This window comes from Xenopus tropicalis, chromosome 10, assembly GCF_000004195.4.
Source record: "Xenopus tropicalis strain Nigerian chromosome 10, UCB_Xtro_10.0, whole genome shotgun sequence".
Taxonomy (NCBI): domain Eukaryota; kingdom Metazoa; phylum Chordata; class Amphibia; order Anura; family Pipidae; genus Xenopus; species Xenopus tropicalis.
Window position 1 is genome coordinate 33,166,917 of NC_030686.2, and position 14,810 is coordinate 33,181,726.

At 46.0% G+C, this 14,810-nt stretch overlaps 2 protein-coding genes across 3 annotated transcripts in view; both read left to right on the forward strand.

The window, feature by feature from the left end:
* dnai2 (dynein axonemal intermediate chain 2) overlaps positions 1–3,832 on the forward strand; it is a 64,757-nt gene extending 60,925 nt beyond the window's left edge. The window contains exons 11-14 of one of the 2 annotated variants that reach the window (XM_031894349.1): positions 963–1,109; positions 1,299–1,529; positions 3,116–3,157; positions 3,691–3,832. In XM_031894349.1, the coding sequence (XP_031750209.1) occupies positions 963–1,109; positions 1,299–1,529; positions 3,116–3,154 (417 nt within the window). In that variant the 3' untranslated portion in view covers positions 3,155–3,157; positions 3,691–3,832. The remainder of the gene's footprint in view (positions 1–962; positions 1,110–1,298; positions 1,530–3,115; positions 3,158–3,690) is intronic. The other variant, XM_002935383.5, reaches the window with a different exon arrangement.
* Positions 3,833–6,479: 2,647 nt separating this feature from the next.
* Positions 6,480–14,810, forward strand: part of kif19 (kinesin family member 19) — a 52,220-nt gene continuing 43,889 nt past the window's right edge. The window contains exons 1-2 of the mRNA XM_031894457.1: positions 6,480–6,848; positions 12,704–12,784. Of these exons, the coding sequence (XP_031750317.1) occupies positions 6,810–6,848; positions 12,704–12,784 (120 nt within the window). The 5' untranslated portion in view covers positions 6,480–6,809. The remainder of the gene's footprint in view (positions 6,849–12,703; positions 12,785–14,810) is intronic.

Here is a 14,810-nt window from a genome sequence, read left to right on the forward strand (position 1 = left end):
GATGTAGGCTGGAGCCTTCCTCCTCACTTAACTTATCTATGCCGCATGTGATGACTGAGTACACTGATTTTTACCCCCTTTGACAAGCGGCAGACAGTTGCTGCACAATAAATTGGCAGTCCATCCTAGCACGCTGTAACAAGCATAGCTGAATACGGGGTTCTACAATGGGAGTACTTTATTTCAGAACTACTTACAATAACATTAATCCAGTACACACTGTACAAGACCCCTAAAAACCCTTTGGTTTAACCATGCAAGGCTCTGGGGGTATTGCCATGTACCATCTACTACAGTACTGTGGCATATGCCATCCTTAGCCCCAGAGCACAGCTGGGTGACACTGCTGTCATCCAGCTGAGAAGCACTGAGTCAGCAGACCACTATGACAGATACGTGGTTCTCCATTGTACAACAAATAAATAACAATCAATGGGGAGTGTCTAATATTTGGCAAAAAAAGTTGGTGGTGATTAAGTGGATGAGCCTGCAAGCTCCTACAGTTGGTTAACAATAGGCTCCCAGTAATAAAGCTGACAAACCTTGTTAGACACTGCTCTTAGAATATATGGGGACCCTGATTGGAGGTCTGTCAGGAGGAAGAGCCCTCTGTGTAGTTAGCTGTGTCAGCCAAGATTATCCCATGATGCTCTTACACTGCCCATGTAATGCCCCCTGATATGTTATCACCTGTATAAATCTTGCTGTGCGTTATAACGTAATTCTTATTGACATACTGTCATATTATTCTTTTGAAAAACTTCCCTTATAATGTTGTATCAACGGTTGACTGTTTATGGTATTAAAGAAAATGCATTAACAAAAACCTTTAAAAAAAACAAAACACAAGCAGCTATAACTGGCAACTGCACTGTTTTGAGTGATAAGCAGAATGCACTGATTATACTTTATATTCCCCATATACCATAAACAATTACCTTTTCTGATGTTGCTCTTTACAGGTCAGCGGTGAACCCCTCTACAGCATCCGCATGCAGGACAATGGGCGTTTTGTGGCCTGTGGATCCCAAATGGGGGTAACCACACTAATGGAGTTGTCAAAAGGACTTTATACTCTACAAAGAAATGAAAGAAACCTTGCTTCTGCAGTAAGTGCAGCTTATCCCTTCATGGATAGCTTTCACAGTCTGACGTACACCAGAATCAGTAGCATGCAGCCTGGGAATCTCCCTTACAAATTAAATGTATAACTCCTGTCAGTAAAGGAGGAGACCCTTACTGTATTCTACACTCACATATCAGGAATTTAACAAAAAGTGTTCTCTTTTTTTGCTTAGATGTTTGAGAGAGAGACCAAGAGAGAAAAGATCCTAGAGGCACGGCACCGTGAGATGAGACTTAAGGAGCGCAGCAAGGCAGAGCCAGGGGAGGAAGTTAAGGAGGAGAAGCCAGCAGAGGATATGAATGAGATAATTGCTAATGCAGAGAAGGATTTCTTTGAGATCATTGAGGCTGAACTTAAACGAAAAGAGCAACAGGAGCGTAAGCAGCCTGAAGATGAACATCAGGTAAGAAGAATATGAATTAAAACTCTGTACTTTCAGGTGATTTGCGGCAGGTCCAAAGATTTTAGAAAATGCTGCAGTTTTGTGGAAAATGGGGAATTGCACCAATATTTTGCATCTAACACTTGACCCACATAAGGAACTAAGGCCCAAGTGTTATCATACCTTATACCAGGGATCCCCAACTTTTTATACCCATGAGCCACATTCAAATGGAAAAAATTTTGGAGAGCAACACAAGCATGAACAAATATGTCTATGAAGATTCTCATTCATCCAGGTTATGATATACAGTATCTAGTAGAATTAAATCTAAAACAACTGGACTTTTCTGAGTTTTTCTTGAAAACATTTCACCACTCATCCGAGTGGCTTCTTCAGTTCAAATGACTGGTAGGGAGTTCCCCGGTATTTAAACCCTTGATGGTAGTAGAGTCACAGACATCCAATCACAATGATTCCATTGAACTTGTTCAGTTAGGTGTTAGCTGAAACTGACAGGTGTAAGAAGGTATGATCCAATCACAATGGTACCAAGATTCTCATTGATGAAGGTGTTAATCCTTCAAAGTACATGACTGGAAGTGTGAACTTTTGTGAAAGCATGAACAAAGTTCCTGGGGCTGCCAATAAGATCTATAATTGGCTATTTGATAGCCCCTATGTTGACTGGGAGCCTACAGAAGGCTCTGTTTGGCAATTACACTGGGTGTTTATGCAACCAAAACTTGCCTTTTAACCAGAAGTTAAAAAATATTGACCTGCTTTGAGGCCACTGGGAGCAACATCCAAGGGATTGGTGAGCAACATGTTGCTCCTGAGCCACTGGTTGGGGATCACCGCCTAATACTAATCACACAAGATGTGTTGAACTGCTGATTGGTTGCTATGGGCTGCAGAACTGCCCTCTTTACCACATTAGTTACATATTTTTTGACAGTGAGTAGGGTTCTTTTTTGACCCAGGGGGAGCAAGAGCACTAAGGGGCACAAGACACACCCCTTAGTGCTCATTCTGGATAAAAAAATCTGGTGTTCGGTGATGAGCGCAGCAGCAGGAAGTGCAGCTAACCCTGTTCTTACTGTCTGCCTTAGGGCAAATTACACAGCACTTTACATTAATTTATAACAATATATTAATTCAAAGGGCACTAATAATAGTTTCCACTGTTTGGAAACCTCTATGCTATAGTTAATGAATATCATGGGGCATACACCACACCTGAGCAGCTATAGCCTGAAACTGTGAGCCTTTAGATTTTACCTGTAATAGCTTTTCATGTTTGCATTGGCCTGGTAATTCCTATGCCTATAATAAGAAATTATTTGAGCTAAGTGCAGGCCTGGACTGGGAGTCAAAATATGCCCTGGCATTTCAAGTACACAGAGGCCCAAACAGCCCCCCACCAGCCCACTAAATAGTGACTGTCTTTGGCAGTAGCCCCTCTGGCATTTGCCAGAACCCACAGATTGCCAGTCCAGGCCTGGCTCAGTGCCTTGGTCATGTTGCCATATTTTTTACACCACTCTTCTCTTTTGTTTGTTATTCCCGTTTTTTAACTACTTTTCTAATATGCTTATATTTCATAGGAAAAAGAGGTGTCTGAGGAGAAAATTGTACAGGAATAGATGGTAAGTGTCCTAACCTCCTGAGCTTGTCAAGCTAACCCTGTGCGCAGTAACAGTGCTGGTCTTACTAAATTGCTTTAAAGATACAATTGGAATAATTCATAATCCAATAATAAACATTATTGTTATAACTCGAAGATACAGGACCTCTCAACAAGATATATAAGGGCCAACCTAAAACTTGCAGAAAAGCAACTGTTTTACCACCATATACCAGTCAAGACTCCCTCATTTGTTATTATATATATTCACCACTAGATGTCAACACACTGTTGTATGTTCTTATACCTACCTACTCCTGAATAGGAGCATGGAACCCAGTGCCAATTACCTCTATATTTCTCCATTGTTCCTGCTTAAGTACTTTAGAATTATTATTATTAGAACAGTTTGAAGATCACTACAAGGGGGAGGGGGATTAAAATAGATGTAACTCCATTACTATATGTAAAACTATAGTTTGGCCTTAAACCTTAACCAGACATCTTCTGTTTCTCAGCTGTCCACAAATAATGTTTTTCCATTTTCTTTTCTAGGTTCATTCTAACAGGAGCCTGGGACTAATAATTATAGAAGAATTTTTGCAATAATTTATTGTATGACACTTGTTCATGAGTTCTTATTTTTGTATATTATGAACTAAAATAAAGTTTTGTTATTGCAAGCTTTTAACTCTGACGTGTCTAAATTAATATGCTCATTTTATGGCGGGGGGGGGGGCAACGTTGGCTCCAAGCTGTATGAGGTTATTTCAAGCCCCTGACTCTCCTTAGCCTGCTGATCTTTATTCTACAAAAGCGAGGGTTTTACAGGGGATGCCCACATGCTGTTACTACCCATCCCTTCTTAAATGCATTTGGCAGCAATGCCAGCCAGCCAAAGGCCAACTTAGGGTAACTATCATATCATAAAAACTATCATAAAATCATATTTATAATCTATTTAAACGCACACAGAGGGTATGGTTTGTGCACATGCATCATTTGTTCTTTATTTTTGGCAGAGCCACCATCAGAAACTTCACTGTAGTGTGCCTTCTATCTACTGATAGCCTATGTACTGATAGTCTATGTACTCATAGCCTATGTACTGATAGTCTATGTACTCATAGCCTATGTACTGACAGTCTGGCGCGTTCCTACATGTACTGGCTTAGAATAGGAACAGAGCATGGCTATCAAATTGAGACATCAGGATTCATGCCCATTTCTCACTGCGCTCTATCTTCTCTATAAATTTACCATTGGGGTACATGTTTCCTAGCTCACAGCAGCCACAAACAAGTCTGGCCTGCATAAGATTTGGTTCCAGCTAATAGAATAGGCCGGTTCACCCAATCTTAAAGGAGAACAATAGTACTTTTACAGCCTTCAGGGGCCTCCTTCTCCCCTCTTAGCTACATTATTGCCAACCCCCAATACCTTTTGTGCTTCAGAAACTTGAACTGACTGTGATTAAAAAATTTTCGTTATTCGTGGCTTTGAATTTTTTAGCTTTTTGTGCAGCAACTCTTCAGTTTGAAATGTCAGCACTTGTCTGGTTGCTAGGGTCTAAATTACCCTAGTACCCAGGCAGTGGTTTATATGAGAGATATATGGAATATGAATAGGAGAGCAATAGGTTTTTGTCAGTGACACCATTTGAAAGCTGGAAAGATGTAGAAGAGGAAGGCAAATAACAATTAAAAAAAAACTATACAAAATAAAAATGAAGACCAACTGCAAATTTGCTAAGAATTGGCCATCCATAACATACTAAAAGTTGACTTTAAGGTGAACAGCTTTAATGATGACTTGTATGACAGAGGAAAGCAGAAATGGATAAAAAGCACAGAGACAATGAAAAGACATCAAGGTATAAAATTTGCAGGGAAGGAGAAAGAAAGAAGAAGAGTATCGAGCAATACAAGAAGAAAAGACCAGAAAGAAGAGATTATATAATATAATTGAGTTTACTCTTGTTCTGAATCTGGAAACAGTATAACATATTCCAATTTTCTTCCAGGTTTGTTAATTAGGCCATATATATAGGCACCCGAGGGCCTGTGCCTAGGGCGGTAGCTTTAGTGGGTGCCTATATCGGGTGCCTGTATAATCAACAAAATGTAAAAAATGAAAAACGAAAAATCCTCCCCTGCTGCGACCAGACCTACCAGTGGAAATCCAGCGGCAGAGCTGGGGGGGGTGAAGGTCCGGCTCATTTTCCTCCCGTGATGCCACTTCTGCCATCTGGCGCAGCTAAATACTTTTGCTATATTGCAGATTATAGAGCAGGGATCCCCAACCTTTTATACCCGCAAGCCACATTTACATGGAAAAAGTGTTGGGGAGCAACACAAGCATGAAAAAAGTTCCTGGGGGTGCAAATAAGAACTATATCTGGCTATTTGCTAGCCCCTATGTGGACTGGCAGCCTATGGAAGGCTCTGTTTGGCAGTACACCTGGGTTTTATGCAACCAAAACTTGCCTCCTTACCAGAAATTCAAAAATAGGCACCTGCTTTGAGGCCACTGGGAGCAACATCCAAGGGGTTGGGGAGCAACATGTTGCCCCTGAGCCACTGGTTGGGGGATCACTGTTGTAGAGGGTCCAATGAGGCCCTAATCAATGAGAATTTTTAATATAACTTGTTTAGGCCTGGATTTGTGGGCAGGTCACAAAGGCTTATGGCCTAGGGTGGCAAAAATCTGGGGGCGGCATGCCGCCTAGTTGCCACATCTGAACTGGGAACTGGGCAGCAGGTTGTTAGTTACCTGAATCTCCTGCCCAGTCCAGCAATGGAAGCAGCCAGAGAAATGTGTGAGAGTGGCTGTGGGTATGTATAGGGGGTGAGTAGGGGGCATGGGTTGTGAGGGACCTAGGGGCGCCCTATCTTAAAATCCAATCTTGGTAGAACAGGTCAATTTACCAATATTTTGTGCCCTAAATTGAATTTGCTCTGGGGTCTAGCAACATCTAGTTACTCCACTGGCTACCTTCTTTCAGACCTCAAAACCGGCAGTGCAGAGAATATAACCAGTTGCACAGGCACTGCTTTCAGTAGCAATTACATTTACAAAGAACTTTAAAACCATTTGAATTTTAAAATGAATGTACAATGGCAAGATGCTTAGAATGATATCTTATTTTATTATGGCAGTTTTTGTGCGAGGCTCCTATAACACATGCATTAGCAAGAAGCCCAGAAGTGACAATTGTAATTATAGGAGCTTTTAAAATGGGCAGCGCTAAGCGCTTTGCGTGATACATTGGGAAAAGACAAAGCAGGTCCGATAATAGAAGCGCTACCACAACTGACCAGGAGAGGGCGAAGGAGAGCCCTGCAGTGACAGGTTGGTTTGTTGTGTTGCGCTTACAAATCTCCAGGGAATCGGTGAGACAGCCTCGCTGCGGGGCGGATAGAGAGGCAGAGTCGCAGACTGTCTGTGTTACTCGCAGGGACCACTGGCACCACCTGTCGCAGGAGCCGATGTGCTCCCTACACTGCCCTATGTCTTCGGTCCCCTCCACACACCGACCAGGACAAGCCCGTACAATGGGACTGCAATAAAGATCTGCTGCTGCTGCCGGGATTGTGCTGGCCGACCCTATGCAGTGGGGCTCTGACAGGCGCGGATAATCCAGCGCAGCCTCTTCCGCCGAGCATCCCGGTACCATGAAGGACGGAGGGGAGTCCAAGGAGCAGCAGCTCACGGTCAGTCCCTCAGTGTAACCAGCCTGTAACCTACTGGGGGTGCGGAGCCATCCCCGCCTGTTGTGTATCCTGCTCCCCTTATGTGGCAGTAGCTCCCCCCCCCGCCTGTTGTGTATCCTGCTCCCCTTATGTGGCAGTAGCCCCCCCCCACCTGTTGTGTATCCTGCTCCCCTTATGTGGCAGTAGCCCCCCCCCCCACCTGTTGTGTATCCTGCTCCCCTTATGTGGCAGTAGCTCCCCCCCCCGCCTGTTGTGTATCCTGCTCCCCTTATGTGGCAGTAGCCCCCCCCCCACCTGTTGTGTATCCTGCTCCCCTTATGTGGCAGTAGCCCCCCCCCACCTGTTGTGTATCCTGCTCCCCTTATGTGGCAGTAGCCCCCCCCCGCCTGTTGTGTATCCTGCTCCCCTTATGTGGCAGTAGCCCCCCCCCGCCTGTTGTGTATCCTGCTCCCCTTATGTGGCAGTAGCCCCCCCCCCCGCCTGTTGTGTATCCTGCTCCCCTTATGTGGCAGTAGCCCCCCCCCCCCCGCCTGTTGTGTATCCTGCTCCCCTTATGTGGCAGTAGCTCCCCCCCGCCTGTTGTGTATCCTGCTCCCCTTATGTGGCAGTAGCCCCCCCCCCCGCCTGTGGTGTATCCTGCCCCCCTTATGTGGCAGTAGCTCCCCCCCCCCGCCTGTTGTGTATCCTGCTCCCCTTATGTGGCAGTAGCCCCCCCCCCGCCTGTTGTGTATCCTGCTCCCCTTATGTGGCAGTAGCCCCCCCCCGCCTGTTGTGTATCCTGCTCCCCTTATGTGGCAGTAGCTCCCCCCCCGCCTGTTGTGTATCCTGCTCCCCTTATGTGGCAGTAGCCCCCCCCCGCCTGTGGTGTATCCTGCCCCCCTTATGTGGCAGTAGCTCCCCCCCCCGCCTGTTGTGTATCCTGCTCCCCTTATGTGGCAGTAGCCCCCCCCCCCGCCTGTTGTGTATCCTGCTCCCCTTATGTGGCAGTAGCCCCCCCCCCCGCCTGTGGTGTATCCTGCCCCCCTTATGTGGCAGTAGCTCCCCCCCCGCCTGTTGTGTATCCTGCTCCCCTTATGTGGCAGTAGCCCCCCCCCCGCCTGTTGTGTATCCTGCTCCCCTTATGTGGCAGTAGCCCCCCCCCGCCTGTTGTGTATCCTGCTCCCCTTATGTGGCAGTAGCCCCCCCCCCGCCTGTTGTGTATCCTGCTCCCCTTATGTGGCAGTAGCTCCCCCCCCCCTGTTGTGTATCCTGCTCCCCTTATGTGGCAGTAGCTCCCCCCCCGCCTGTTGTGTATCCTGCTCCCCTTATGTGGCAGTAGCTACCCCCCCCCCCGCCTGTTGTGTATCCTGCTCCCCTTATGTGGCAGTAGCTCCCCCCCCCCCTGTTGTGTATCCTGCTCCCCTTATGTGGCAGTAGTCCCCCCCGCCTGTTGTGTATCCTGCTCCCCTTATGTGGCAGTAGCTCCCCCCCCGCCTGTTGTGGATCCTTCTCCCCTTATGTGGCAGTAGCTCCCCCCCCCCGCCTGTTGTGTATCCTGCTCCCCTTATGTGGCAGTAGCTCCCCCCCCCGCCTGTTGTGGATCCTTCTCCCCTTATGTGGCAGTAGCTCCCCCCCCGCCTGTTGTGGATCCTTCTCCCCTTATGTGGCAGTAGCCCCCCCCATTGTGTATCCTGCTCCCCTTATGTGGCAGTAGCTCCCCCCCGCCTGTTGTGTATCCTGCTCCCCTTATGTGGCAGTAGCTTGTCCCCCCCCACCGCCTGTTGTGTATCTTGCTCCCCTTATGTGGCAGTAGCTCCCCCCCCCCCTGTTGTGTATCCTGCTCCCCTTATGTGGCAGTAGCTCCCCCCCCCCCCCTGTTGTGTATCCTGCTCCCCTTGTGTGGCAGTAGTCCCCCCCCGCCTGTTGTGTATCCTGCTCCCCTTATGTGGCAGTAGCTCCCCCCCCCGCCTGTTGTGGATCCTTCTCCCCTTATGTGGCAGTAGCTCCCCCCCGCCTGTTGTGTATCCTGCTCCCCTTATGTGGCAGTAGCTTGTCCCCCCCCCCGCCTGTTGTGTATCTTGCTCCCCTTATGTGGCAGTAGCTTGTCCCCCCCCCCCGCCTGTTGTGTATCCTGCTCCCCTTATGTGGCAGTAGTCCCCCCCCCGCCTGTTGTGTATCCTGCTCCCCTTATGTGGCAGTAGCTCCCCCCCCCCCTGTTGTGTATCCTGCTCCCCTTGTGTGGCAGTAGTCCCCCCCCGCCTGTTGTGTATCCTGCTCCCCTTATGTGGCAGTAGCTCCCCCCCCCGCCTGTTGTGGATCCTTCTCCCCTTATGTGGCAGTAGCTCCCCCCCGCCTGTTGTGTATCCTGCTCCCCTTATGTGGCAGTAGCTTGTCCCCCCCCCCGCCTGTTGTGTATCTTGCTCCCCTTATGTGGCAGTAGCTTGTCCCCCCCCCCGCCTGTTGTGTATCCTGCTCCCCTTATGTGGCAGTAGCTTGTCCCCCCCCCCCGCCTGTTGTGTATCTTGCTCTTTGTGCAGCGCTGTGCCATTGGCCAAGGGGCGAGCTTTACTAATATTAATTATAAGCCCCCCCACATTCATGTTCCTATCTCAGTGCTTCATTAGCCTTATTTACTTACTACATGTGCCTCAGTAATAGGGACACAGTGTTTCTCATACATAGAGATCCATTCTCCTCCTCATCAGTATTATTAGGGGGCTGCCTATCTCAGTACGCCTATATATGTGGGTACATGTATCTAGAAACCTACGCACATCCTTCAATAATTAAACATAAAAGAAAGACCAAAACCTTGAAAAAAATAAGAATTCCATCCTCAGGTATAGCCTTAATAAGTGTCGGACTGAAATGCCAGGGGCCCACCAGAAAACCTTGGCCCATAGGCCTACTCTCTAAACTATTATTCCTCCTCTCCTCACTCAACTTCTTCATTATCCAAGTCTCTTTTCTCTATCCTTCCATCTCTTCTTCCCATGCAGAAATAAGGAATGACCATGCAATTTGCCAAATAGAGGCAGGAGGGCCCACTGACACTTGGGCCCCCCGGGAGTTTTCCTCCGACACTGGCCTTAATTATAAACTAATCCTAAACCCACCCTGAGTCCCCAGTTAGAGAAGGAGGGCCCTATAAACTCAAGAATGCTGGGGGCAGATCTCATGGGGGAGGTTATATAAGTCCAACCTGCCCCGCACCCCTATACAGCTACGGCTCTTTGGGAATTTAAGAGTTGCAGCTGAATGACAGCTGGGACCACAGGTATATTTTGACAGTAGCTGACAATTTCTTTACATGATATATCTATGGTTGCTGCAGTAGGCCCCCCCAGTGATGCCATTACTGTAAGGCCCTTGTGCGGTTCCAAAAAAAATTACCCGGTAGAACCAACTAGTATCTTGTTTGTGGTTTAAGAGACAGAGATTTAAATGAAAAATTATTGTTTGGGAATTAATATGACCACCAGGAAGTCCAATTTTTAGTTCTTTGTGCCATAATATACAATTTTTCAGTTATATAACAAGTGATTGGCAGAAGGTACTATAGAATATGTGATATACTTGTCCAATATGAAACTATTTTTTTTCTTCTCCTAAACAACCCTTTTTATAATGAGTCTTATATTGCCTAGATGTGGGATATTTAGGTCTTCTTCTTCTAGAGATATGAGCCAGTGAGGTATAGTTTCCCTGTATGGCACTATGCATTGAAGCCAGTAAAAAAGTAATGGCCAATATGTATTTCTCCTTCTGCAGTGAAACTTCATTGTATGCAGTTTAAGGCTAATGCCACATGGGGCTGATTCTCGGCCTGCGGATAAACGCTTGTACGCTGGCATCAGCCTTTCTCTGTGCCTGTAACGGGGGCCATTGCATCACTCGGGGTGCTGGCATTTATCCGTTTATCCGTAAGCCGAGAATCAGCCCCATGTGGCATTAGCCTAACATACTGTATTTACAATAAATCTCTCAACCGGGGCTTTCCTTTGTTCTAAGCTTTCTTTGACCTATTGAACTACAGATGTTAGTTAAATAATCAGCTTGTGGCACTGGATACACAGGAGGAGATAAAGTATTGTTTGCCTGGTGCTTGTGAATTGTGGGCCCGGTGTAATGCTGTGTTGTGTACATTGGTGTCTCTGTTGTTAGAGATGTGGGGGCATTGAGTCCTGTTTACACTGCATTGCACAATAATTGGCTCATTTAATCCCTCACTGGGGGTCTCTTGCATAGAATAATAATCCCATGTGATAATTGCCTATAATTACACTAAATTGCCTAAACAGATTTAAAAAACTTCAGTCGTCTAAGGGCTCTGGCAGACGGGGAGATTAGTCGCCTGCGGCAAAACTCCCTGTTCGCGGGCGACTAATCTCCCTGAGTTGCCTTCCCCCTGCCATCCCACCGGCGAACATGTAAGTCGCCGGTGGGATGGCAGACGCGGCGGGGCGATTTCGGGAAACTAATCTTCCCGAAAGCCATCCCACCGGGGAAAATGTAAATCGCCGGTGGGATGGCATACGCGGTGGCGCGATTTCAGTGAACCCTAAGGGCCGTGATAGACGTGGAGATAAGTCGCCCGCGACTAATCTCCCAGATATGCCATCCCATCGGTTTGAATATAAATCGCCGGTGGGATGGCATATGCGGCGTCGCGATATCCTGAAATCGCAGAAGTAGCCTTGAGAGGAAACTTCCACGATTTTGGGAAATCACAGCGCCGCATATGCCATCCCACCGGCGATTTACATTCAAGATGATGGGATGGCATATCTGGGAGATTAGTTGCCCGCAACAAGGGAGATTTGTCGCGGGCGACTAATCTCCCGTCTACCACGGCCCTATGGAAAAAGACAGTTTCTAAATTCTAAATATAATTCACTATTAAAGTTATATGGGCTGAGTTTACAGAATCAAATACAGGTATAGGACCTGTTATCCAGAATGCTCGGGTCCTGGGGTTTTTCAGATAAGGGATCTTTCGGTAATTTGGATCTCCATGCCTAAAGTCTGCTAAAAATCATTTAAACACTGAATAAACCCAATAGGACTGTTCTGCCCCCAATAAGGGGTAATTATATCTTAGTTGGGATCAAGTACAAGGTACTGTTTTATTATTACAGAGAAAAGGGAATAATTTAACCATTAAATAAACCCAATAGGGCTGTTCTGCCCCAATAAGGGGTAATTATATCTTAGTTGGGATCAAGTACAGGTACTGTTTTATTATTACAGAGAAAAGGGAATCATTTAACCATTAAATAAACCCAATAGGGCTGTTCTGCCCCAATAAGGGGTAATTATATCTTAGTTGGAATCAAGTACAGGTACTGTTTTATTATTAGAGAGAAAAGGGAATCATTTAACCATTAAATAAACCCAATAGGGCTGTTCTGCCCCCAATAAGGGGTAATTATATCTTAGTTGGGATCAAGTACAGGTACTGTTTTATTATTACAGAGAAAAAGGAAATCATTTTTAAAAATTAGAATTATTTGCTTATAATGGATTCTATGGGAGATGGCCTTTCTGTAATTCGGAACTTTCTGGATTATGGGTTTCCGGATAAGGGATCCTATACCTGTATATGGAAGAGGCCATATTTCCCATTCCCATTTCTGCCCTAAACCTACTGAAAGACACTGCATTAAACCTCCCACTTTCTCTGGGGGGCATAGGGTTAATTTTTAGGTGAGTTGAGTGGGGCTTTTATACAATAATGGAGTAAAACTGGAGTAAGAAAAATTAAAGGGCAACAACACAATATCGCCACACAATTCTGTAGCTGTATTATAGCTCTGTGGATCTGGAAATGATATTACTGTGTCTAACCTCATTCCTTTCTTCTTCCTCCAATTCAGGTTGCTCTCCGAATCCGACCTATAAATGAGGCAGAGTTGGGCGAAGGAGCCACCATCATTGCCCACAAAGTGGATGAACAGGTAATATCATATACTAGAAGCTTGGTATTTCTTTAGTATGCAACAATTATATTTTTACAGTAAAACCATATTCAGTGTAAGGTATGGTCATCTGGTGTGCATTTACTACTTAGGAGTATTTAAACTGTGAGCATGCAGATAGAATGGAAAATACATATATGTGTTGTAACACTGAGTAGTCCTCGGGTAAAATGTGTGATAAGGAGTCAAACCTGTGCCCATATCTGTAATGGTCTATATTAGTGCTGTCCAACTTCTGTGGTACCAAGGGCCGGATTTTTTCTGACCTACGTGGTGGAGGGCCGATAATGGAAGCCAGTTTTGACCACTCCCCCTTTTGAAACCGCACCCACTTGAAACCACACCTGTGTTATCACATGACCATACCCATATTAATGGTTGTAGTAGAGCAAAAACCTACCATACTCTGCCTTCCCTACCCTGCCTGTGTGTGCCATACTCTGCCTTCCCTACCCTGCCTGTGTGTGCCGTACTCTGCCTTCCCTACCCTGCCTGTGTGTGCCATACTCTGCCTGCCCTACCCTGCCTGCATGTGCCATACTTTGACTGTGTGTGCCATTCTTGGCTGGTTTGTGCCATACTTGGCCTGTGTGTGCCATACTCTGCCTGCCCTACCCTGCCTGTGTGTGCCATACTCTGCCTGCCCTATGCTGCCTGTGTGTGCCATACTCTGCCTGCCCTACCCTGCCTGTGTGTGCCATACTCTGCTTGCCCTATGCTGTATGGCACACACAGGCAGCATACAGTGACACAATGCTGGCACTGCTCCTACAGTCTGCACAATAACTATATATTAAAAAACTTTTTAATTGCAGTACCACCTCAGTATATGTTCTTTTTTTAGTGTGCAGGGATTATTTGTGGGTTTCTACTGCTCCTACAGTCTGTCTGAGGTGTGAACAGGGGAACAATGTGGGTGATTACAATCTGAGCCTGAGGTGTGAACTCTGCAGGGGGTGAACAATGCAGAGATTAAAAGGTGTGAACAGTACAGGGGATTACATGTTTAAACAATACAGGGGGATTACAGCCTGAATCTGAGGTGTGAGCAATGCAGGGGGGGCAGTTAATCTCAGTACTGATACCATTTAAATCTTACACAAGAGTAAGCCATCAAAGCAGCCAGACAGGTGGGGGCCACACAGAGGGGGGTCGTGGCAGACGCGGCGGCCCGCGGGCCGCCAGTTGGACAGCACTGGTCTATATGGGTTAATGGGAGTGCAGGCCCTGTGTTTGATTTCTGTATGTTATCTGAGCTTGAACCCCATTCAAAGTAATTATGAGTGTAGATACATTGAATTTATATATATTTATATATCCATAAGTGGTTAAGCTTATAGGGTATATTATATGTCCACTGCCAAGTTAGAGGGCATACTGGCATACTGTATGTTCATTTCATTTCCAGGTTAGGGTATACTGCTATATATATATATATACCTGGACAAAATTGTTTGGCTAATTTGCCTGTCAAGTGGATCTTTGGATCATTGGGCCAGGCTGTGACTCGTAACTGTCTACTGCAGTGTGTCAGCCGCCATGTTTTTGGTTACCCCAGATTTAAAGCCACAGGATTATGCATTTGGGGATAGCGTAAGTAACACTTCTCTACACAAATTATCATGTATTACAGACAGGATGGACAGAAGGAGAGCAAAGGAGACAAAGAGATTATGGGATGCACAGATGTAGCAGATAACACTTAGTTATGGTGCATCATTACTATAGTAATAACCTGGACAGATGGTATTTGGCTGGAGGAAGGGACACGTTGGTAGAGGGTAAATAAGAGGGAGAAAGAGAGAAACAAGGCATAAATGGGATAACAAGGCATAAGTGGGTGCTACAACCTAATATTAATGGGAAACTAATGTTAAATGCCCCTGTTCCACACACACATATAAGCAATAGACATTTACATAGTAACATAGTAAGTTGGGTTGAAAAAAGACATACGTCCATCAAGTTCAACCATAATGCCTATATATAACCTGCCTAACTACTA